Source organism: Trichomycterus rosablanca, chromosome 5 (genome assembly GCF_030014385.1).
Source record: "Trichomycterus rosablanca isolate fTriRos1 chromosome 5, fTriRos1.hap1, whole genome shotgun sequence".
In the NCBI taxonomy this organism is placed as follows: domain Eukaryota; kingdom Metazoa; phylum Chordata; class Actinopteri; order Siluriformes; family Trichomycteridae; genus Trichomycterus; species Trichomycterus rosablanca.
The window spans coordinates 48,793,677-48,817,884 of NC_085992.1; the positions used below are offsets into that span (position 1 = coordinate 48,793,677).

General features: G+C 43.6%; 1 protein-coding gene across 2 annotated transcripts in view; it reads right to left on the reverse strand.

The window, feature by feature from the left end:
* lef1 (lymphoid enhancer-binding factor 1) overlaps positions 1-24,208 on the reverse strand; it is a 77,003-nt gene that overhangs the window by 20,704 nt on the left and 32,091 nt on the right. For both annotated transcript variants that reach the window (XM_062995306.1, XM_062995305.1), the window contains exons 4-8: positions 10,458-10,581; positions 8,527-8,617; positions 5,768-5,887; positions 2,725-2,887; positions 2,101-2,208 (exon numbers count right to left, since the gene is read on the reverse strand). In XM_062995306.1, the coding sequence (XP_062851376.1) occupies positions 2,101-2,208; positions 2,725-2,887; positions 5,768-5,887; positions 8,527-8,617; positions 10,458-10,581 (606 nt within the window). The remainder of the gene's footprint in view (positions 1-2,100; positions 2,209-2,724; positions 2,888-5,767; positions 5,888-8,526; positions 8,618-10,457; positions 10,582-24,208) is intronic.

Sequence of the window (24,208 nt, forward strand, 5' to 3'; positions counted from 1 at the left end):
CTCTCCTTCGATGAACACAGTTCAATCCAAGCACTGCCAATTAATCCTTCAAAAATACACTAGCTTTTTAATGATCAATCTCAAAGTTAGAGAAAATATCCATCCTGCTCTCAGGTCCATGAAGAGCGCTGCTTTCGAGCCGAAAGTCTGGATTGGTTGAGGATTTTTAAGCTTACCCTAAATCCCCTCGCAGGGTGACTATAGGTGCAGATAGCTCGGTGCCATCATCTTGCAGTCCAGTATGAAGCGCGCTTTGGTTGCCTGCTGTAAAAGTCTGATAATCCACTTATTCAGCAGCTAATCTATGTATTCTAGCCGCGGCTGACAGAGCCGCGTGAGCCGTGAAGCCCAGAGTGGCAAACGAACGTGCGTGACAGAGCAGGGACGAGCTCACAGCGCTTAGCACTGTTAAATACAGCTGTGTGCTCGCCGCTAACGGAACAAGTCGAGTGGAAACTTTATCCCTGGCTTCATCCCTCTTTGAAGTGCTCCTTAGTGCCTTTTGCCTTCACTGGCCTGCCAGTCAGTGGTTGGTTTAACTGGAAACGTTCACATCGATCACTGGGTTTTCTGAACTGTACCATTACAGGAACAGGAACTCGGTTTGTCTGAATTAAAATAAAATTTCCTCTTGAAATAGTTTCTAAACCTTCACACCACTCATCCACGTATTTACTAAATTCTTTCTTTTTAATATTATTTTGTTTATGGATTTTCTTCCAACTTTTAGCATATCCAATTACCCAAATGCATTAACCTTCCTCTCTACTGACGTGGCCCTCCACTCTGACTGAGGAGAGCGGTGACTAACACACGCCTCCTCCGACACGTGTGCAGTAGCCGACTGCATCCCTTCACACACTGGCTCATATGAGGATCAGCTTTGTGTACGGAGAGACACACCCTGATCAACGCATTATTCCTCGACTCTGTGCAGCCAGCAGAGGTCGTAACTGCATCAGTCATAAGGAATCCACGTCCGGCTCCCACCCTGTATGAACGACAGCCAATCGTTGGGCATGTAGCCATCCAGCCTGCCGGATAGCAGAGTCGAGATTCAAAACAGCGAGTTCGAAATGAGCGCCCAGTTAGTGTGTATATTTATAATCTAGAACACCCAAAATATACTAATAAAAACCCTCAAATCCATATAGTGATCTATATTGCAAGAGGTGGCTCAATGCAGCCATGGTGAGTACCCACCAACAGTGGTCAGAGAAGGGCCAAGCCATGAGGACATGAAGGCTGTAGCGCCTGATACTGTGGCTCAAACTGCAGATCATTTCTTTCTTCAATAGTGATGATTAAAGATGTAACAACACACAGTGCATCAAGCTCCTGTGTGTATGGGACTGCACAGCCGCAGGTCAAGCCTATGCATCACTGAATGCACCTATACTGAGCACTGGACATCTGAGCAATAAAAAGGTGGACCAGTTAAGGGCCTTGCTTAAGTCAGTGGCAACCTGGCCGGTGACCTTTAACCACTAGGCAACTATTGCCCTTCACTCGCCATGTGCATCGATGAGCCTTGGCCGCCCATGACCCTGTCGCTGTTCCTTCCTTGGACCACTTTTGATAGATTCTGACCACTGCAGACCGGGAACACCCCACAAGAGCTGCAGTTTTGGAGATGCTCTGTCCCAGTCGACTAGCCATCACAATCTGGTTCTTGTCAAACTCGTTCAGATCCTCACGCTTGTCCATTTTTCCTGCTTCTAACATCAACTTTAAGGATAAAATGTTCACTTGCTGCCTGATATATCCCCCCCACTAACAGGTGCCGTGATGAAGAGATAATCAGTGTTATTTACTTCACCTGTCAGTGGTCGTAATGTTATGCCTGGTCGGTGTATATTTGTATATGTATATTCAGTCTTATATTATAAAGGGATTTGAGGATTATTGCGGTATGTATTGACATTATGAAATAAATTAAAACAACCAAATAAGCAAATCAGGGTGGGATGGGGTTATTTTTTTGCATATGTAGGTCAAATAAAATAGCAACGAATCAGAATCGAGCGCTCGGTTAAGCCTCGACTTATAGAAAGACACACAAACATGAACCTCATTTTACCAGCGTGTGTAGATACTTACGTAATTGTCTCTGGCAGACCAGCCGGGGTACAACTGCATGTGGAGCTGCCGTTCCTTGCGGGCTAATTCGTAATACTTAGCTTGCTCCTCCCGAGATAAAGCGTGCCACTGTCGGGTGCAGAGAGAGAGAGATCGAGAAGAGAGAGAGAGACCCCGAGTCAGATTATTTGTGCACTTTCCCCGGTAAAGAGAGACGCATGCTAGCGTTTTGTCACAATATCTGTTCCTAAATGATTTGTATTTGGGGCAAATGAAAGAGGGTGGGGATGTGGGGGGTGGGGGACAGAATGGGACACGATGAAGAGATTAACTTGCACGGCGAGGGAAAACAAAACTTTGATTTCATATCAAAACACTGGTTCCAATTTAGCGGCGCTTTACTTCAAACCATGTCAGCGGGCAATTACCCCACGCAACCGCAGAGTAGCGCTTTGCTGTGGCTGGCTGCCACAAACCACTCGGGCCTTGGTTAAGGCATTAAACATGTTCGGTGGTTTCTCTTTTTCCGAATGAAGAACACGTCCCCCACGTCCCATAAGCCCCCCCGGTCCTCCATAAAAGACTAAACGTCTCAAAGTGTCAGCTGCTGTGTCCTTGCAGATGTTGAATGGCTCCAGTACGTACCCTTCTACCCAGGATCTGGTTGATGGCGGCGCTCTCCTTGAGCGTGCATTCGGCCACCACGTTGGCACGCATCTCCTTCATGTAGAGCATGAAGGCGTTGAGCGGCTTCTTGATGTGAGGCCTCTTGGGCTCTTGCTCTTTTCTCTGTTCGTGTTGAGGCTTCCTGCACAAAGGTTACACAGAGAACTGGTTTAAAAAAATGGCATGAAGTTTGTTAATTTGTTTTTATAACACCATGCAAGAATTGGTGATTTATTTTTACATTTTCTGTATTTTAGTTGACGCTTTTATCCAAAGCGACCTACAGTAATGTGACAGTATATTGTTTAAGCAATTTAGGGTAAAGGGCCCCATCTCTGACAGTGATGGAGCTTGAACCAATAGCCTTTCGATTACTATCTTTATCTCTATTTTTATCTTTACTTTAAATCCTTTTATGTTCCACCAAATCTTACTGCACTTACTTTGTATAAGCTAAATTACTTTATATTCTCTTTTAGTTTTTATTCATGTAAAGCATTTTGCTTTGTTAGCCCCTTTCATGCTGTTCTTCAATGGTCAGGACCCCCACAGGACCACCACAGAGCAGGTATTATTTAGGTGGTGGATCATTCTCAGCACTGCAGTGACACTGACATGGTGGTGGTGTGTTAGTGTGTTAGTGTGTGTTGTGCTGGAATGAGTGGATCAGACACAGCAGCGCTGCTGGAGTTCTTTTAAATACCGTGTCCACTCACTGTCCACTCTATTAGACACTCCTACCTAGTTGGTCCACCTTGTAGATGTAAAGTCAGAGACGATCGCTCATCTATTGCTGCTGTTTGAGTCGGTCATCTTCTAGACCAACCTGGTTGGTGGACTATTCTGTCTTATCTACTCATACCAGCACAACACACACTAACACACCACCACCATGTCTGTGTCACTGCAGTGCTGAGAATGATCCACCACCTAAATAATACCTGCTCTGTGGTAGTCCTGTGAGAGTCCTGACCATTGAAGAACAGCATGAAAGGGGGCTAACGAAGCATGCGGAGAAACAGATGGACTACAGTCAGTAATTGTAGAACTACAAAGTGCTTCTATATGGTAAGTGGAGCTGATAAAATGGACAGTGAGTGTTATGGCTGTTTTAAGTCTGAGCTCTTCTCCTAGTATTAGCAAGTGCTGGTGTGTCAATCTGGAACGGCCTCTTCAACATCTAGTGTAGATAACTCAATCTGTATGTTTTCCATAATGTTTTTTTTGGTTCGTTTCTGGCGTTGGGGTGAGAAAAATGGCAAATAGGTCGGTAAGGGAGTCATTCGGGCCGCCGGCATGGCGTCAGCGGCAAGTCTGAGAACAACGAGTGATCTTTGTGGAGCTCCACGACTCACGAACTCTTTTAATCACGTCCAGTTGGGTGCTTTCATGCAGAGAGATTACTTCACCAGTAATGGCAACCAAACCCCACGCCTCCAGCCTCTCGCCGATGGCTTGCAGCTGAGGACAGAGTCGCCCCGTTTGCACGGCCGTACAGTATTTCGACCGCAAGCTTCTATCTGAAACCCAGATCTGCTACCTGCTGCCAAATGGAGCATAAAGGCTTATCTGTCCTCTGTGGTCTATCCGAGGCTAATTAGACGCCAGGATTTTACAAGCAGGTCCTGCTCCTTGGGAAATGAGAGCAGTTGAGTCTGATGCACACGAAGTTCCTGGCGCGGCGTGTGTATAAATGCATACATGTGTAAAAACGAGGGTTCAAGCGCCGGTATCAGTGTGTACATTCACATACAGGGACGTTCAGGGACAGACTGTCCTGTTCCGGTGAAAAGTGGTCAGACAGTTTGAGTTACGGCTGTTATACTGAGAAATAATTATTTAATTCAGCCTTGCATTTACATTTTTGGCATTTTAATCCAAAGCAACATTATACATTTACATTTTTTACATTTTCGGCATTTAGCAGATGTAAGTAAGTAAGTACAAGTCAGCTTAAGTGCGTAGAGGTGATGAAGGTTTTTAATTGTTTTTTAAAGAAAGTAAGAGACTCAGATGTTCGGACAGATAAGAGAAGTTCCTTCCACCACTTGGGTGCCAGTACAGAGAAGAGCCTTGATGTTTGTCTTCCTCGAGTCCTGAATGGTGGATCAAGTCGAGCGAGACTAGTGGCTTGGAGGTTGCGTGGTACAGAGCGAGGTTTGATTAGACAGTGTAAGCAATTGAGGGTTAAAGGTCTTGCTCAAGGGCCCAACAGTGGCACCCTGGCACAGGTAGGGTTTGAACCAGGAACCTTCTGCTTACTAGCTTACTTAACGACAAGGCTACAACAGCCTTGGGGAAGCATCCCTCCCTGAGTCATGCAATCAGATAGGAGCGGTTGTAGCCTAGCGATTAAGGTACTGAACTAGTAAGCAGAAGGTTGCTGGTTCAAACCCCACCACTGTCAGGTTGCAACTGCTGGGCCCTTGAGCAAGGCCCTTAACCCTCAGTTACTTAGACTGTAAGTCTCTTTAAATAAAAACGTCTGCTAAATGCCGAAAATGTGAATGTGGGAGTTTCATACTACCGATAAACAATTACCTTTTTATTGAGTGACGAATGATTTCAAATAACACTTGACTACTGGGCATATTTTATACAGAAGGGTGCTATTTGGTGGTGGGACTTGAACCAGCAACCTGTCAATCACTAGGCTGGCAAAGCTGAGCTACTAATGCCCCTGCTTTTTTGTTCACACTTGCAATACAGATTATTAGCTAGGAATTTGACTACGATAGGTCTTACCTTAGCGAAAGCACGATTTTAAAATCTCCCTGATACATTGATACCCACCATGATCTTGTTGTTGTCTAGTGTCATTTTACTAATGTTCAGTGATGACAATATGTTAGAAGAGAAAATAATGGCACACAAGCACCTGACTGGACCGATTTGTGCAGCAGGACTTGGACAGTTGGACCAAACCAAACTCCAAAACTCATGTTATTGGCTGATAAGCTTTTTATTAGGAACCAATTCTAGTGAAAAAAAGGCTAAATATGAATCAAGAGTTGCCACTCACATGTGCATTAAGTCTGTCTCGTGCAGCGGCTCGTGTTTGACCTGTGGGTTGACTATGGCAGGGTGAGGGATTCCTGTAGGGTGTGGTCCAGGAGGTCCTGGAACCATGTGATGAGAAAACCTACAAGCAGAGCAGAATCATAAAGATATGTGAATTGATTAGGCAGACTTGGATGGCATTTGCATGTTATTTAATACATGATATTTTAACTTTTATCTTCTGTATATACATAAATTCAAATGCTAAAGTAAACAGTTCAAAAATAATATTAATTTATACTGTATTTTACACTCACAATGTAGAACCTTATACTTACTAGTAAACTGCTGTGGTTATAGCAGGCAAACATTATACAGAATGTATTTCCTGTTTGTGTTCCTACACAGTGTGCAACTAAACATTCATTCATTCATTCATTGTCTTATCCGCTTATCCAATCAGGGTCGTGGGGGGTGCTGGAGCCTATCCCAGCTTTTAATTGGGCGCAAGGCACACAGTAACACCCTGTACGGCACGTCAGTCCATCGCAGGGCAGACACACATACATACACACACACATACACACACCCATTTACTTATAAGGCAATTCAGTGTCTCCAATTAACCTGACTGCATGTTTTTGGACTGTGGGAGGAAACCGGAGCTCCCGGAGAAAACCCACTCAGACATGGGAAGAACATGCAAACACCACACAGAAAGGACCCGGACCGCCCCGCCTGGGGATCGAACCCAGGACCTTCTTGCTGTGAGGCGACAGTGCTACCCACCACTTAGCCACCGTGCCGCCCTGCAACTAAACAACTGGACATATTTTATACGGAAGGCTGCTATTTGGAACACAGCCCCAATCAATCAAAAAATGCCAACTTGGCAGTGGTGGGAGTTGAACCAGCTACCTTCCAATCACTAGGCTGGTTCATGCCTGCTTTGTTCATGCCTGCTTTATTGTTCACACTTGCAATACAGATTATCAACTAGGATTCTTTCTACTGTAGGTTTTATCCTAACAACACCACGGTTTTAAAATCTCCCTGGTACATTTATAGATGGATGGATGGATGGATACTTTATTGATCCCGAAGGAAATTAGAGAGAAATTATATTCAACTCTTCTTAATATCAAACAGATATCTCCAAACCATGGTAGCAGGTTGCTAGACTGCTAAAAGTCAGCTCCCAGAGTAAAATCTCCCTCTTCACCCGAGTTTAAGGATTAGAGGCTTTAGTTTTAGCTTTCCTAGCCAAGTTCAGTCTCACCTAACTCCTTCCTCTTGCTCATTTGATCTTAACTGTATTACTTAATGGCACACTGTTTACCCAATACCAAGAAATGACTGGACCAAGATCCATGTCCAAATTAGGGTTCAGATCAACATGGGACAGGGACCATGTTAACATTTTAACATCTTGTCGTCCACTATTGAATATTTACTGAACTACACATACACCGAACAGGCATAACATTATGACCACCTTCCTAATATTGTGTTGGTCCCCCTTTTGATGCCCCATACACAACAAACTGTGCTGCTCTGTGTATTCTGACACCTTTCTATCAGAACCAGCATTAACTTCTTCAGCAATCTGAGCTACAGTAGCTCGTCTATTGGCCTTTCGTTCCCCACGTCATCAATGAGCCTTGGCCACCCATGACCCTGTCCCCGGTTTACCACTGTTCCTTCCTTGGACCACTTTTGATAGATACTGACCACTGCAGACCGGGAACACCCCACAAGAGCTGCAGTTTTGGAGATGCTCTGACCCAGTCGTCTAGCCATCACAATTTGGCCCCTAGCAAACTCGCTCAGATCCTCACGCTCACCCATTTTTCCTGCTTCTAACATCAACTTTGAGGATAAAATGTTCACTTGCTGCCTAATATATCCCCCCCACTAACAGGTGCGGTGATGAAGAGATAATCAGTGTTATTCACTTCACCTCTCAGTGCTCATAATGTTATACATAATTGGTGTACCTGTTAGTGTTTTTGTGCATTTAAAACATGCTCACTGGGCTAAGGCAGTGGGCAAAAAAAAGAGAGTTTTACATTTCCGGAAAGCTATCTGGACAATAATGCAAAGTGATCTTGTTTTACGGCATCATTTCTCTACTGTCTGCTGTGGAACAGATTTGGTATTAATTTAGAATAGGAATAGAACAGAAAGCTTTTATTCTTCATACATTCAAACACATGTGTACGGTACAATGAAGCGCTTTTCCCACATATACCGACTCGTTTGGAAGCCGGGGTCGAAGAGATCTGAGATGAATACATTCTGAACTGCATTTTGGTTAAAACTGCGAGCGCCAATAAAACATCCAGAGCACTGAGCTCATTTGATGTGGTGAAATTCATTCTTATTAGGTCTGCAGCCTCTCACTTCAGCTTCAGTTACTCTCTCATTTGATCAGCGCCGGGGACGCCTGGCCGCGGCAGTCGCTCGGGGTCTGATCTGGTTTCGGAATGTTTACACGCGCGGCGAGTTCTTTTTCTTTTACACATCTCATCTGATTCGCATGCTCAGCTAACAGAAGCCAGAGCCTAGAAGCAACCGCACACGTTCAGGAGGAGCCAAGGAGGCTCGGGCACAGCCAGGATGGAGGCGGGAGAAGGATCAACACTTCAGTTTCTCACACATGCTGAAGATCATCAGATCTGGAGCTAAACGTTCATGTGATGAGTGCGCTTTAAGGACAGCAGTTTTTGATGATGGCTGTTGAGTATTTAAGAATGTGTGTGTGTGTGTGTGTACACTTACCAGCCCAGTGGTGGGGTGATCTGTCCGACTCCTCCAGGTGATAGAGAGTAGAAGTTAGGAATATCTGGACCAGGATGGTGCCTGGGCATACCTATACAGAGCAGGAGATGGCACATATATTGTTGTTGTTTGATTCTCTTTTAGGTCCCTAATTGCATTCGAGGAGGGTATATTTCCTGCTCACGCCTCCTCCAAACCATGCGCAGTCCTTAATTAACGGACCTCTTCTTTTCACCCATGCATTCTGCACAAGCGCCTCTATCTGCTAATCAGGGTCCTTGCACAGAATTAAAGACCCCACCCATATAGTCCAGTCATCCCGCCCTAGCAGACACGGTGGCCAAATAGAGTCTGCTGCAGGCACTGCCAATTACGCCCGCTAGATTGTGCCCAGCCGACCGATGGCAATGCTAAGTTTCGAACCGAGGAGTTCAGAATCTCGGCGCTGGTGTGCTAGCGGAATATCCCGCTGCACCACCTGGGCGACGTTTGTTTGATTCGTAATGCCATGTCAGCTGCTATGGCTAGTATCATTCATGCATAATGTGTTTAACTGAGGTTCTTCCTCCACCGAGGGGGCAAGCGGGGGTCTGGTCTCCCTTCACCAGGTAGTTATGAGCGAGTATGGCGTGTCCAATATGGCATCTTGTGTAAATGATTTGCTCCCCTTTATAACGTCAATAAGTAATAATAATAATAAGTATAATGCCACACGAATGAGCTCACGTGGCTCATTAGAAAACGGAGGACCGGGGGTTTGAATCACGAGGTGGGCACATGCCACTACATGAACCTAGCCTTCAAGGGGACACATCAGTGCACCCTTAGTGCAGGTCCCAAGCCTGGATAAATAGGAGGGTTGAGTCAGGAAGGGCATCCGGCTTAAAAGCTGTGCTTAGGTGGCACAGCGGTAAAAACATGGTAGCACATCAGAGCTATCATCTCGAACTCGTCGGTTCAAATCTCAGCTCTGCCACCCTGGCTATTGTTCAAGGGAGGGTGATTCCTCATAACTGGTGCAATTACAACCTCTGACGATGATTGATGGTACATGCACAGAGATGAGGGATAATGGGATCAGGGTGTGGCTCTCCATACACAAAGCTGATCCACATATGAGCTCAGGTCGTGCGGGTGATGAGATGCATTCGGCTACTGCCCTTGTGTTGGAGGGGGCGTGTGTAAGTCTCACTCTTCTCAGTCAGGAGTGGAGGTCAGCATCAGTAGGGAGGAAAGGTAATGCAATCGGGTAATTGGATACGACTAGATTGGGAGGAAAATGCAAAAAAAAAGGGCCAAATCAAACATGCAAACTAAACAGGAGCAGATGAAGGAATTAATTCACTCATAATGACACACTTGACTGTTTTATGTACAAATTATGTCTCAGTTCCGCTGTTGCTCATCTCCCATAAACGTTATGTTTAAGTAATCTGTAAGATCTAATGTTTATTTAAAAATCATAGTACTTCATGGCTCAAGTAGTAAGCTGACTGAGAGAGCTATAAATGCTTCTGTAACATTCAAACCCAAAGAAAACAGTGCGTTTGGGGATGTCTGGATGTGGCGTGGGTCTCTAACTAATCAGACCACGACGACATCCTCACCACATCCTCTCCATCTCTCTGTCTGAAGCTGCTGCAGAGACGAGCGTCTGTCAGAAGGTGCACATATGGAGTCTTAATCAAGTGTAGTTCAGTCTGCCAGACATCCCTATACTCTCTATATCCCTATATATATATATATATATATATATATACATATATATATATACGTATATACTCTCTATATATATATAGGTTTAGACGTGATATTTATTCAGGGCGGTTCGTTTTGAGCGGGACGGGGAGGTGGTCAGCGATGAGATCGGCCCTGCTACATTACCAGTACACTTTAAGCTCTGTAGAAAGGTTTTGTATTATTTTATATACCTTGTTTGGAGTCTGGGTGATGTCCAGAATGGGGTCCAGGGGCAAAGTGCTCGTCGCTGTAGGTGATTAGAGGTGTGAGCGGGTGAACTGCGTGGGACGGCTGAACCACTGGAACTTTATTTGACTGCAAAAGACATAAAACATGGAGAACAGTTCATGTTAGAGCTCCACACCGTCATCGATACACTTATTACTTGTGTGCAAGAAGCTCCAGATCAAATCCTTTAGCGTAATGACTTTACATGTACATGTGCACCAATCAGGCATAACATTATGACCACCTTCCTTATATTGTGATGCACTGTGTATTCCGACACCTTTCTATCAGAACCAGCATGAACTTCTTCAGCAGTTTGAGCTACAGTAGCTCGTCTGTTGGATCGGACCACACGGGCCAGCCTTCGCTCCCTACGTGCATCAATGAGCCTCGTCATGACCCTTGATGGATACTGACCACTGCAGACCGGGAACACCCCACAAGAGCTGCAGTTTTGGAGATGCTCTGAACCAGTCGTCTAGCCATCACAAATTGGTCCTCGTCAAACTCGCCCATTTTTCCTGCTTCTAACATCAACTTTGAGGATAAAATGTTCACTTGGTGCCTAATATATCCCCCCCACTAACAGGTGCCCGTGATGAAGAGATAATCAGTGTTAATCACTTCACCTGTCAGTGGTCATAATGTTATGCCTAGTCGGTGTATAGTTAAGCAGTATTACAATATAACATAATCATAAGCAAAATCATTCATTCATTTATTCAGTCACTGTCTGTTTTAACACCTAGTCAGGGTTGCGGTGGGTCCGATTCATTGGGCGAAAGGCATGAAATACCACAGACAGGTCGCCAGTCCATCACAGGGTACACACACACACACACACACACACACACACACACACACACACACACACACACACACACACACACACACACACACACACAGTGCAATTTTACTATCAAAAGTTGGCATGTCTGCATGATTTTGGACTTGTGGGAGGAAACCCACACAGACACAAGGAGAACATGAACAAATTGACTACACTAAATACAGAAAATGGGAGAAAAACCCATAAAATATATATTAAATATATACAGTGTATCACAAAAGTGAGTACACCCCTCACATTTCTGCAGATATTTAAGTATATCTTTTCATGGGACAACACTGACAAAATGACACTTTGACACAATGAAAAGTAGTCTGTGTGCAGCTTATATAACAGTGTAAATTTATTCTTCCCTCAAAATAACTCAATATACAGCCATTAATGTCTAAACCACCGGCAACAAAAGTGAGTACACCCCTAAGAGATTACACCCCTAAATGTCCAAATTGAGCACTGCTTGTCATTTTCCCTCCAAAATGTCATGTGATTTGTTAGTGTTACTAGGTCTCAGGTGTGCATAGGGAGCAGGTGTGTTCAATTTAGTAGTACAGCTCTCACACTCTCTCATACTGGTCACTGAAAGTTCCAACATGGCACCTCATTGCAAATAACTCTCTGAGGATCTTAAAAGACGAATTGTTGCGCTACATGAAGATGGCCAAGACTACAAGAAGATTGCCAACACCCTGAAACTGAGCTGCAGCACAGTGGCCAAGATCATCCAGCGTTTTAAAAGAGCAGGATCCACTCAGAACAGACCTTGCGTTGGTTGTCCAAAGAAGCTGAGTGCACATGCTCAGCGTCACATCCAACTGCTGTCTTTGAAAGATAGGCGCAGGAGTGCTGTCAGCATTGCTGCAGAGATTGAAAAGGTGGGGGGTCAGCCTGTCAGTGCTCAGACCATACGCCGCACACTACATCAAATTGGTCTGCATGGCTGTCACCCCAGAAGGAAGCCTCTTCTGAAGTCTCTACACAAGAAAGCCCGCAAACAGTTTGCTGAAGACATGTCAACAAAGGACATGGATTACTGGAACCATGTCCTATGGTCTGATGAGACCAAGATTAATTTGTTTGGTTCAGATGGTCTCAAGCATGTGTGGCGGCAATCAGGTGAGGAGTACAAAGATAAGTGTGTCATGCCTACAGTCAAGCATGGTGGTGGGAATGCCATGGTCTGGGGCTGCATGAGTGCAGCAGGTGTTGGGGAGTTACATTTCATTGAGGGACACATGAACTCCAATATGTACTGTGAAATACTGAAGCAGAGCATGATCCCCTCCCTCCGGAAACTGGGTCGCAGGGCAGTGTTCCAGCATGATAATGACCCCAAACACACCTCTAAGACGACCACTGCTTTATTGAAGAGGCTGAGGGTAAAGGTGATGGACTGGCCAAGCATGTCTCCAGACCTAAACCCAATAGAACATCTTTGGGGCATCCTCAAGCGGAAGGTGGAGGAGCACAAAGTCTCGAATATCCGCCAGCTCCGTGATGTCGTCATGGAGGAGTGGAAAAGCATTCCAGTGGCAACCTGTGAAGCTCTGGTAAACTCCATGCCCAGGAGAGTTAAGGCAGTTCTGGGAAATAATGGTGGCCACACAAAATATTGACACTTCAGGAACTTTCAATAAGGGGTGTACTCACTTTTGTTACCAGTGGTTTAGACATTAATGGCTGTATATTGAGTTATTTTGAGGGAAGAATAAATTTACACTGTTATATAAGCTGCACACAGACTACTTTTCATTGTGTCAAAGTGTCATTTTGTCAGTGTTGTCCCATGAAAAGATATACTTAAATATCTGCAGAAATGTGAGGGGTGTACTCACTTCTGTGATACACTGTATATATATATATATATATATATAGTGAATGAATAGGTTAAAAGTCTGCAACAACCTACACGCACTGACTTGTATAAAGTAATCAATAATTTATCATTTAGCTTGAAATGACCCAATGGATTTTAATCACTTGCTTTACATTACATTTGTAATATTGTTACAGTTTATTTTACTATTTTTGCTTATAGTTTAAATATGATTATTTAGTTTTATTCAGTGCTTGTTACTCATTCGATTGACTAGGGTTTAACAAAAACAAAATACATCTGTATACCTACTGACTTTTTTTAATCCTTCCCTATTTTGTTTGTTTGTATTAATGTAAAAAAAATGAGAAAAATTTAGGACTGAGGGATGAGGGAAAAGAGGAGGACGGGTGTGATGGGGGGGGGTAGAGCTGGAGGGAGGGAGTGCCACAGGGCAAAGGCAGAGTAGAGGTCTCGGGGCTGGAGATCAAAGGGAATCATTAGCCGGTGAATGAGGGAGTTCATTACAGAGCCCCGGCTGTCTGCGGTGGAACTAAGCAGGGTTAATCACGTCACACACACACACACACACACACACACACACACACAACACACACACAACACACACACACAACACACACACAACACACACACACCACACACACACAACACACACACACCACACACACACCACACACACACACACGGCTGACTCACAAAGCCATAGTCCTGACACTAAACAGGACTCTCACACACCCACACAAACACCCAGAAATGGCATCCTTTAATAAAGTCCAATATATATATAATATTACATTTTATTTTATTAACTGACAAAATGACAGAAAAATAAGATTCAAAATTCAACAAAAAACACTGTAATAAATACAAGACATAAAATAAATACAAGGCACATTTTCAGACCTAAGAAGTGAAGTCACAGATACACAGACACGATGTGTGTGTTTACACTGGGAGGAAAACGAGGGACTCAGTGCTGGAACAATGTGGTGTTGATTATTTAGACATTAAACTCGGTTCTTCAGAAATGCTGAATAAACACAATTTGTTTTTTTTTGTTTTTATATCGTGGCTCCACATTTTTTGCACCCTAATGACCAAACCACAGCAAAGTAATGTCACGTGGTGTTTAACTGACTCATATCAAGATGCACTGATTTAGGTGTCACCTGTATTGCAAGGTTTGTTTGTTTGTTTGTTAGGATTATAACGTCATGTTTTACATTTTGGTTACATTCATGACTTAACAGGTAGTTACTGGTTACACAAGATTCATCAGTTCAAGTCTTCACACAGTCATGGACAATTTTGTATCTCCAATTTACCTCACTTGCACGTCTTTGTACTGTGGGAGGAAACCGAAGCACCCGGAGGAAACCCACACAGAACACAGAAAGGACCCCGACCACAAAGGAATCGAACCCAGGACCTTCTTCTTTTTTCCTTTGTTAATGCATTTAGTGCGTCCAATTTTTTACCCAATTGCCTTATGCTTCCTCTCCACTAGCGCTGACCCCCGTCCAGACTGAGGAAAGCAAGACTGACACACGCCCCCTCCGACACGTGAGCAGTAGCCGACTGCATCGTTTCACCTGCACGAGGCGAGTTCATATGCGGATCAGCTTTGTGTACAGAGACCCTGATCATCGCATTATTCCTCGACTCTGTGTACGTTGTTCATGCAGCTGCCCAGCCCAGCCGGATGGCAGAGCTGAGATTCGATGCGATGTATTAGAAATCCGTCTACGATGTATTCGAAATCCCAGCTCTGGTGTGCTAGCGTATTTTACCACTGCGTCACCTGAGCGCGTCTGTCTGTCTGTCTGTCTGTCTGTCTGTCTGTCTGTCTGTCTGTCTGTCTGTCTGTCTGTCTGTCTGTCTGTCTGTCTGTCAGTCAAATGTATAGACACTCCAGCAAAAGAAGAACCTGATTAAAATTAAGATTAAGATTTTTTTCTACTATACACCCCATCCTTTATGGTCCCCTATAGGTAGAAGTCTAGGGGTGATAAATCAGAAGACTGGATGAGGATCATCTATTAAAGTGGTGTGTATACGTTTTTTGGTCCCCGCTGTATGTATGTATGTATGTACATCTATTATACAGGGTTGAGAACTCATGTATTGCTATATATTACTGCCAAATTGCTCCTAATTACAGTATATACTGCACATTATACATCAGTCTGGATGCCATGACCCCACAGTGTTTCCCAGTCTTGATCTTGATGCTTCTATCTAACCCCTCATGACCAGTTCACACAGGCCCGACAAACCCGAAACGACCACGTGGTCCTGGAGGTGTGGCTGGCTCATAATGAATAGTTTGTCCTAATTTGTGAGTAAAGCTCGACGTTCCCGTCCCACTAATTGGTGGGAGAGCCCGAGTGGGCGGTGGAAAGTACCGTGATTACTTCATGAGTGGGTCTGGTTTAAAGGTAGAAGGTGGGGGAGTGTTATACGTGCGGGAGTTTCTTGTGGCTGGTACTACACCGCCCAGCGGAGCACCGTGTTCCCGTCACGGCCTCGGCTTCCAGCCCAGGGCTGAATCCAGGAAGGCTTGCAGTATGTTAATTAGAAGCAGTTTACAATTATCCGAGCCTGCCTACATTTTACTCACTGGTGGCTTAGGTATTGTATCTTGATCAGGTCTGTTCAGGGTCCAGAGCATACACACTATTTAAACACACGACCTGCATTTGGTTTGGGACGCAAACAATCGCAGAATAAAATATAAAAATACTGGACTGTGGCTATGGACATTTTTTTACCTTTGTTAAAGATGTAGTTAACATTTATTGTATTTAAAAACAATCTGTTGACAGACTTTCCAAACCAGTATGTAAGAGGTGTGTATTACCTTGTGTGTTACAAAATTGAGGCGCTTGGTTTCACACCAAGCTTTGCGTCTAGATAAACTGATTATTATCAACTTTGTGGCCATGAGGACCACAGCTAGTTCCCGTGCTCTGTTTGGATGTTTGTACAGCTTTGTAAGTTTCTGATGCAGGTCAAAGGTCAGAACTAATTTAGAAAAGGCCTCTAAAAGCTAAGAGAGCCTAATCGCTGCCCAGTGCTCCCTAATAGCAAGTGACCTGAAGCCTGAGGATACAGAGGCAGGTCCAAACTCGATGCCTGAATGATGGCATCCGTGCTTCTTCATTTATTTTACACCTTTCAGCTCCTATTGGCTTCTCAGACTCAGACTCAGCTTTATTGTCATTCATAACCACGTACATGATAAGAACGAAATACTGTAAGTATAAAATGGAATAAACTAAGAAACTAAAAATAATTAAGTGTTAGTATTTTACATTTTAAAGTATTGCACAGCAACAGCTTATGTTGATCTAAAGTGCATAATTGCTAAAAGTATAGCAGCAAAACTGTTGTTAAGTGTGCTGCACTGTCGCCTCACAGAAAGAAGGTCCTGGGTTCGATCCCCAGGTGGAGCGGTCCGGGTCCATTCTGTGAGGAGTTTGCATGTTCTCCCCGTGTCTGCATGTTTTTTTTTTGGGTGCTCCGGTTTCCTCCCACAGTCCAAAAACATGCTAGGATGCATGAACCAGTGCATTGTTGTGCCAGTCCCAAGCCCGGGTAAACAGGGAGGAAGGGCAGGAAGGGCATCAGGCGTAAAAACTGCCAAATCAATAAAGCGGCTCACGGTTAAAATGTCAACTTGCAACTTCTTAATCGAGAAGCCGGCGCTGTGCATCGCTTCAACCTGCAAGAATCCACCTTAAACAAGATGCTGATCAACCAAACATCGATTCTTTCACCATTAGTAGCTACTTAATACTGGACAAAATACAGACGGTAAATTACAACAGGGTTTAAACCTAAATCTGTGGAGCTGTGCAGCACCAGTGTTTCCTATCTAACCCTACACTAACTGATTTTAAAGAATGAAGCAGCAGCAGGAGAAAACATGCCAAACTTCAGGTCCCTGGGTTTTTATTAACATCCCAAAAATATACTAGCAGTTGGACTGGCTAGCGTTTATTAGGTAGTGTTGGTGTGGCATGGTTCCGAACCTGAAGAAACCCAATGCAGACACCTGAAGTGCCCTGTGACTGGCACCTCATCAAGGGGTGATAGTATCTAGTCCACTTACTAGTGTGTTTTTGAAAAATGAGAACCCAGAGGAATGTGACTGGACGTAGGGATTAACCCAACGTTGCTGAAGCTGTGCAGCAATAAAAGCCCAACTTTTATCCAGCAGAAAGCATAACACAGTAGTTAAAGAAAGAAAAGCTTTTACTGACGCGGCTCAGGATGCGGCCGCACATCCAGAACCGACCACAGGAACAGGAAAAGCCGGCACCATGGCAACTCATCCGGAGATCCATCACTGGCCAAACTGGGTGGTAAAGTGGGGAGCAGACAGACTGGTCGCTGAGGCTCTGCCTCCTTTTTTATTGTAAGAAAAAACAATAACAGGCTCAGTCGTCTCTATTCATATTTGGGGAGAGGCGGGCTAAGATGGAAAGAAGCGATTCCATTTGGAATTTTATAAGCGGGTTTGGCCGGGGCCGCTTCACAGGAACGTTAGATGTGGTTTGAAGAGAAATTTCATTGTGCGGAACTTCAACTGGCCAAAGGCCTGAAAAAACGAAGCAAAAGAGGTAGGAAAAAACCCACTACACTGGCAACCAGTGGTAAAAAAGTGTTTACTCAGGGCGGATATTGGCTGAGTCAGCAGATCAGCACCTACAGTGATTTTGTACATATTATACAGATTTAACGGCAACTCTTTACTATAAACAAGCCGGTAGCCCCCAGACGCAACCTTAACAACACCCAGGGTATAGACAGGGTAGCAATCCCAAAACACGTCCACACTGGGTATCCACCTAGAGCAGCCAATCATCCCTTGGTATGCCACATAAAGACAAGAAGAACATGCAAAACAAGCCACCAGGACCCATGTTGCTCTGTTGCAAACACTTCACCAGTGGTGCCACTGTGCTGCCCCTACTCATACTCATATTTAAGTCCTAATATCAATGCCAAATCATTACCCAATAGCTAACAATATGAACATATGAACACACAGCACCTTCCCCCCATTCCCACAAACTCAGGACTTCTGGATTCAGAATGTCCATCTACTTTTGGACAACTGGGGCCTTGTTATGTTTATTTATGGGTTTCAGCACTTGTTTCTTACACTCACTGTCCATTTTATCAGTTTCACTTACCATATAGAAGCACTTTGTAGTTCTACAATTACTAACTGTAGTCCATCTGTTTCTCCGCATGCTTTGTTAGCCCCCTTTCATGCTGTTCTTCAAGGGTCAGGACCCCCACAGGACCACCACAGAGCAGGTATTATTTAGGTGGTGGATCATTCTCAGCACTGCAGTGACACTGACATGGTGGTGGTGTGTTAGTGTGTGTTGTGCTGGTATGAGTGGATCAGACACAGCAGCGCTGCTGGAGTTTTAAAACACACTGTCACTGCTGGACTGAGAATAGTCCACCAACCAAAAACATCCAGCCAACAGCGCCCCGTGGGCAGCGTCCTGTGACCACTGATAAAGGTCTAGAAGATGACCGACTCAAACAGCAGCAATAGATGAGTGATCGTCTCTGACTTTACATCTACAAGGTGGACCAACTAGGTAGGAGTGTCTAATAGAGTGGACAACGTGTCCTTTAAATCAGAGTTTTGAGCCAAAAATGGTGGGTCACACAGAAAAAAATAATAATTACATAAACATAAACACAAAAAGAACTTGTAACGTAAAGCCTCTACATTGTGGCAAATGTAGACATCACGTAAACTACAGTGGGAGCAGGATGCCACCAGTTTACTGTTTGTGTTGCTTGGCTTGAAAAAAACCTGCCTTAAATTAATTATAGAAATTGTTTAGCCAAGTTTGTTTCTATAATAGTTTAAAGTCTTTTAGTTTAGCAAAAATGCACCAATAGACGGAATCCTAAAAGGACGATTACCTTTCCAGCTCTGCACATGTGGCAGGAATGAGGCAGAATGAACCTGTATTCACAATCTGGTGAATAAAGGAACAGTGACACTGTTAAACCTTGCCAGTTAGCACCACATTGCTCCCAGTGCTTTACATTCAATACCAGTTCTTCTGAGCGTCTGGAAATGATTCTATTTCTATAATTGTATTCAGGTAGCAGGACTTTTATGTTATGATAATCACTCTTCAGTCATTTATATGCAACGAGGACTCCTCGTGCTCCCGGCTACAGCTGAGCGCTGCATTTTACAGAGAGAGTGAGAGAAACTGGGGACTGATTCCAGTACCAGTGCTACTGAAATAAACATCTGTTAAAATTACACGTTGCTTTTTTTTTAATTTTCTGAAATCCTGCCTGACTGGAATACCTGAATACCTGGAAAATCAGACTGAAAATACCTCTTTGTAATTTTGCAAGGCAAAACAGAAATATTAAAAACTCCATACAAATACATTTAGTCTTAAATCTAGACAAGTCTTAAACAATCTGCTCTGAATCATTGGGAAAACTGGGAAAAGATCACAGACCCAGTTAGGCTCTCTTGTACTAATAGGAAGGATGGATTTTTTTTAAATCCCATGGTAATGATTCATTTTCATGGCAGGAAACAATTGTGATGCTTCTGCGTCATTGTTTACAGACTAGGTCACTGACAGGAATTCAAGTAAGGGGCCGAGGTATCTGCTATGGTGTCTGGCAAAACTTCCTGGATGGATGGACGGACAGACGTACGGCGGACAGACAGACAGACAGACAGACAGACAGATGGAGTAAGTAAGTGTCTGCCTGTCTGGTCTTCCTGCATCACAATTGCTTCCCGTCATAAAAATGAATCTCATACATTCGGTCAGTATGTGTTTGATAGTTAAAGGGCATAGAAGGGTCTGCAGACAGGTGCACATTGTCAGATTGAGTGTATGTGTTATGTTTTGTACTACTGGGAACACAGATGGCTACAACACTAGTGTGCTCAGGACTTGTAATCTTAAGACAAGAGGGGAACTAAGACGTTCCCAAAAGTTTGTTTAAAATATCTGATAATGACCCAGAAATTAAGACTAATGGGATTTTTTTCCAACAACAGTACTGAAACACTATTACTTCCAACATAACTCTTCTTTTAATCTCCTACGTTTTTATTAGGATATTTCGATTACTAACACTTCAACACATCACTGCTTTTGTTTAAGTATTATGTTCCCTGGTACATATTGGTTCTTAAAGTAAATGCTGATAAATAACACTCAAAACACTTTCAGATTGTATTTAACTTCTCAAAAATGTGAAAATATAATATTTAAAAATACCAAATCATTGTAAGTCTATAAATCATGTGGGAACACGGAAACCTGAGGTATAGTCCTGGCTCCAAAATACATTTACAGGCTGTGAGATGGATGGATAGATGGATAGACGGATAGACGGATAGACGGACAGACGGACAGACAGACAGACAGACAGACAGACAGACAGACAGACAGACGGATAGATAGATAGATAGATACAGTAGATAGATATACAGATAGACAGATAGATAGATAGATAGATAGATAGATAGATAGATAGATAGATAGATAGATAGATAGATAGATAGATAGATAGATAGATAGATAGATAGAGACACAGACAGACATACATACAGACAGACAGACAGAGACAGATTGGACAGACAGACAGACATACAGACATACAGATAGAGACAGATAGATAGACAGATAGACAGATAGACAGACAGACAGACAGACAGACAGATAGACAGACAGACAGACAGATAGATAGATAGATAGATAGACAGACAGACAGACAGACAGACAGACAGACAGACATACAGATAGAGACAGATAGGATAGACAGACAGACAGACAGACAGACAGACAGACAGACAGACAGACATGTCGATAGCTAGACAAACAGACGTACGGGTAAGATAGACAGACAGACAGACAAAGTAAGTAAGTACGTGTCTGGTCTGCCTGACTGTCTGGTTTGCCTGCTTGTCAGCCTGTCTGGTCTGCCTGGTCTGTCTGTCTGTCTGGTCTGCCTGCTTGTCAGTCTGGTCTGCCTGCTTGTCTGCCTGTCTGTCTGTCTGTCTGTCTGTCTGGTCTGCCTGTTTACCTGCCTGTCTGTCTGGTCTGCCTGTTTACCTGTCTGTCTGTCTGTCTGTCTGTCTGTCTGTCTGTCTGGTCTGCCTGCCTGTCTAATTAACTAAAGTAACCAAACATTTATACATGCTACATCTCCTATATAACTGGGACACAGTGGAAGCCTAGTGGGAAAACCTGTGGGTTACCCGCTGAAAGGTTATGGGTTCGACCACCTCTTAACTCTCTCGCCTCCTGCACTCTGACCCCAGCTTCCAAAGAAGCTTGGACATGGGTAAAACACATTAAGTGTACGGTACATGTATAAATGTATATATGTTTTTATATGACAGACACGTCATCTGCCCTCGATTATTAAAATTAATATTATTATTATTATGTGCTGCAAGTTTATCACTTCTGTCAGAAAGTGTTTACAGCATCTGTATACAATTATAGCAAATAATAAACAAAGAATAAGCTCAGTAATGATTATGTATAAGAACGTGTGGTCACAGGGTTACCAGGTTCACTTATAGAACAGCAAGATGAAGAGGGAAGGAGGGACAGTAAGTACCAGAGCTTAATATAACAGCAATAATACAAAACATCAAAGCCATGGTGTCTTTTGATAGTTGAACGTTGGGATGATTTGATGATCTCGCTTTAGTTTTCAGACCGTTAAGCCACCTAAACAAAGCACATTAAAGGCCGAGAGGCAGGACACGCCCAGCACTGCCTACGCTGCGGCTGGCCCAGGTGTTCCCACTCAGATCAGCAGGAATGCGTGACCTTTACACAATAAAAAGTCAACACACACAGAAATCTACCGTCCCCATACCGTCAAAGGACAACAGAGAGGCGCACCGCTGGTCTAGAATACACCAAAAGGATACAGGCTTTAATGAAAAACGTATTAAAACAGGCACTGTTTTGAAACTGAAGGCGTTCTTGGTGGGATAGTGTTTTCGCCAAAAGGTTTATAGTAACCAAACCCAATTAATAAAGAAGAAAGGACTTGCAGTTCGCCACGCGCCTGGAGTAACGAGACAGAGACCGCCAGCGAGAGAGAGACAGAAACCGAGCGGAAAAAGAGGTAGCGGAGTGAGGGAGGGAAAAACAAATGCCAGCGAGCCTGGCCTGAAGGGTGAAAAAAATCTTCACATCAATGAAAGGCCTCTCAGTCTTTCTACACCAGGAGCGGTTCATCTTTTCCTCCATCCATTCTCAACTGACAGCTTAAACAGCCTGTCTGTGGGCGACCAGAGGCACAAAATGTCCTTCATGTGATCGTTATCAATGAAAAAACGAATTATTATTTTATAATGGAGAAAGAGGTGGAATGAAGCACAAACACAGATTTAGACTCAGTGTGTCGTTTAGGGATTAAAGCCTCCATACTAATCCATTCATCCTTCTACTGAAGTTAATATACACTATATGGTCAAAGATGTGAACACATTTGAGGTTGCTCTGTTCTGGACAGTCTTTTCATGACATTTTTAAGTCTGTCTGTAGGAATTTGTGCCCATAAAAGCACCTGTGAGGTTCCTTCAGGTCCTTTACATCAAACTCACAAAACCAACTGAACTGATTGAAGCAGGGAAGGACCTTCCCTAAACTGCTGCCACAAAGTTGAAAGCATAAAGTACATTTTCTGTCTATAATTTTTATAATAATTAAATGATTTTTTTCAGTGAATTTGCAGCTAGTTTGGTAGCTGGGGTCAGAGCACAGGGACGGACATTGTATGGTGCCTCTGGAAACGAGAGGATTAAACGCCTTGCTTAGGAGCCCATGGCAGGGCTGAGATTTAAACCCACAGCATTTCAATTGATAGGTCAAAGCTCTAACTCTAGCACTAGTCTACTACTGTCCCAGTATGGAAAATGCAAATAAAATAAAAACACAGTGTTCCTTACATTTACTTTGACTTTTATTTGATTGCAGACATTTCATTTATTAATAAACATCCATTCCTGCTTTGGCAAACCTTAATCAAGCTCTACAATACAGAGTTACTGCACAAATGCCACTTAAACCTTTACTGTGCAAGAAAGAAGCCTTATGTTAACCATGTCCAGAAGCGGCATCTACTTCTCTGGGCTCGGAGAAATCTAGGATGGACCATCACACAGTGGAAACGTGTAATGTGGTCAGATGAATCAGCATTCCAGGTATTTATTGGAAAAAAATGGACGCTGTGTCCTTCAGACCAAAGATGAAAAGGACCATCCAGACTGTTATCAGCAGCAAGTTCAAAAGCCAGGGTCTGTCATGGTATGGGGCGTGTCAGTGCCCTTGGTAAAGGTCATTTACACTCTGTGATGCAGCATTAATGCAGGAAAGTACATTGAGATCTTAGAGCAACATGTGCTGCCTTCAAGACGTCGTCTTTTCCAGGGACGTCCAGCATTTTTCAACAAAACAATGCAAAACCACCTGCTGCACACATTACAAAGGTGTGGCTACAAAACAAGAGGGTACGGATACTTGACTGGCCTGCCTGCAGTCCTGACCTGTCCCCAATAGAGAATTTTAAAAGGAAAAATGCGACGACGACCCCCCCGCACTGTTGCACATCTTAAGACGTGTTTGAAGGAAGAACGAGACAAAATAAAAGCTGAAACACTAAATCACTTGGTCTCCTCGGTGCCAAAACATCTTTTAAGTGGTGAAAAGGAACGACAACATTACAAAGTGGTAAATGCTTTACTGTCCCGTCTTTTTTTGGAATGTGTTGCAGGCCTGAAATGCAGGAATGGATGTTTATTAATAAATGAAATGAAGTTGAGCAGATAAAAGATGAAATATCTCAGCTTCATCCTGTCTGACATCAAATAAAAGTCAAAGTAAATGTAAGAAACTAAAATATATATTTATAATTAATCATCATAGCACTCTGGTTGTGGGGAGATCTTTCTTTCAGCCTGGTTGACTGATTATACGAGCTGTGGG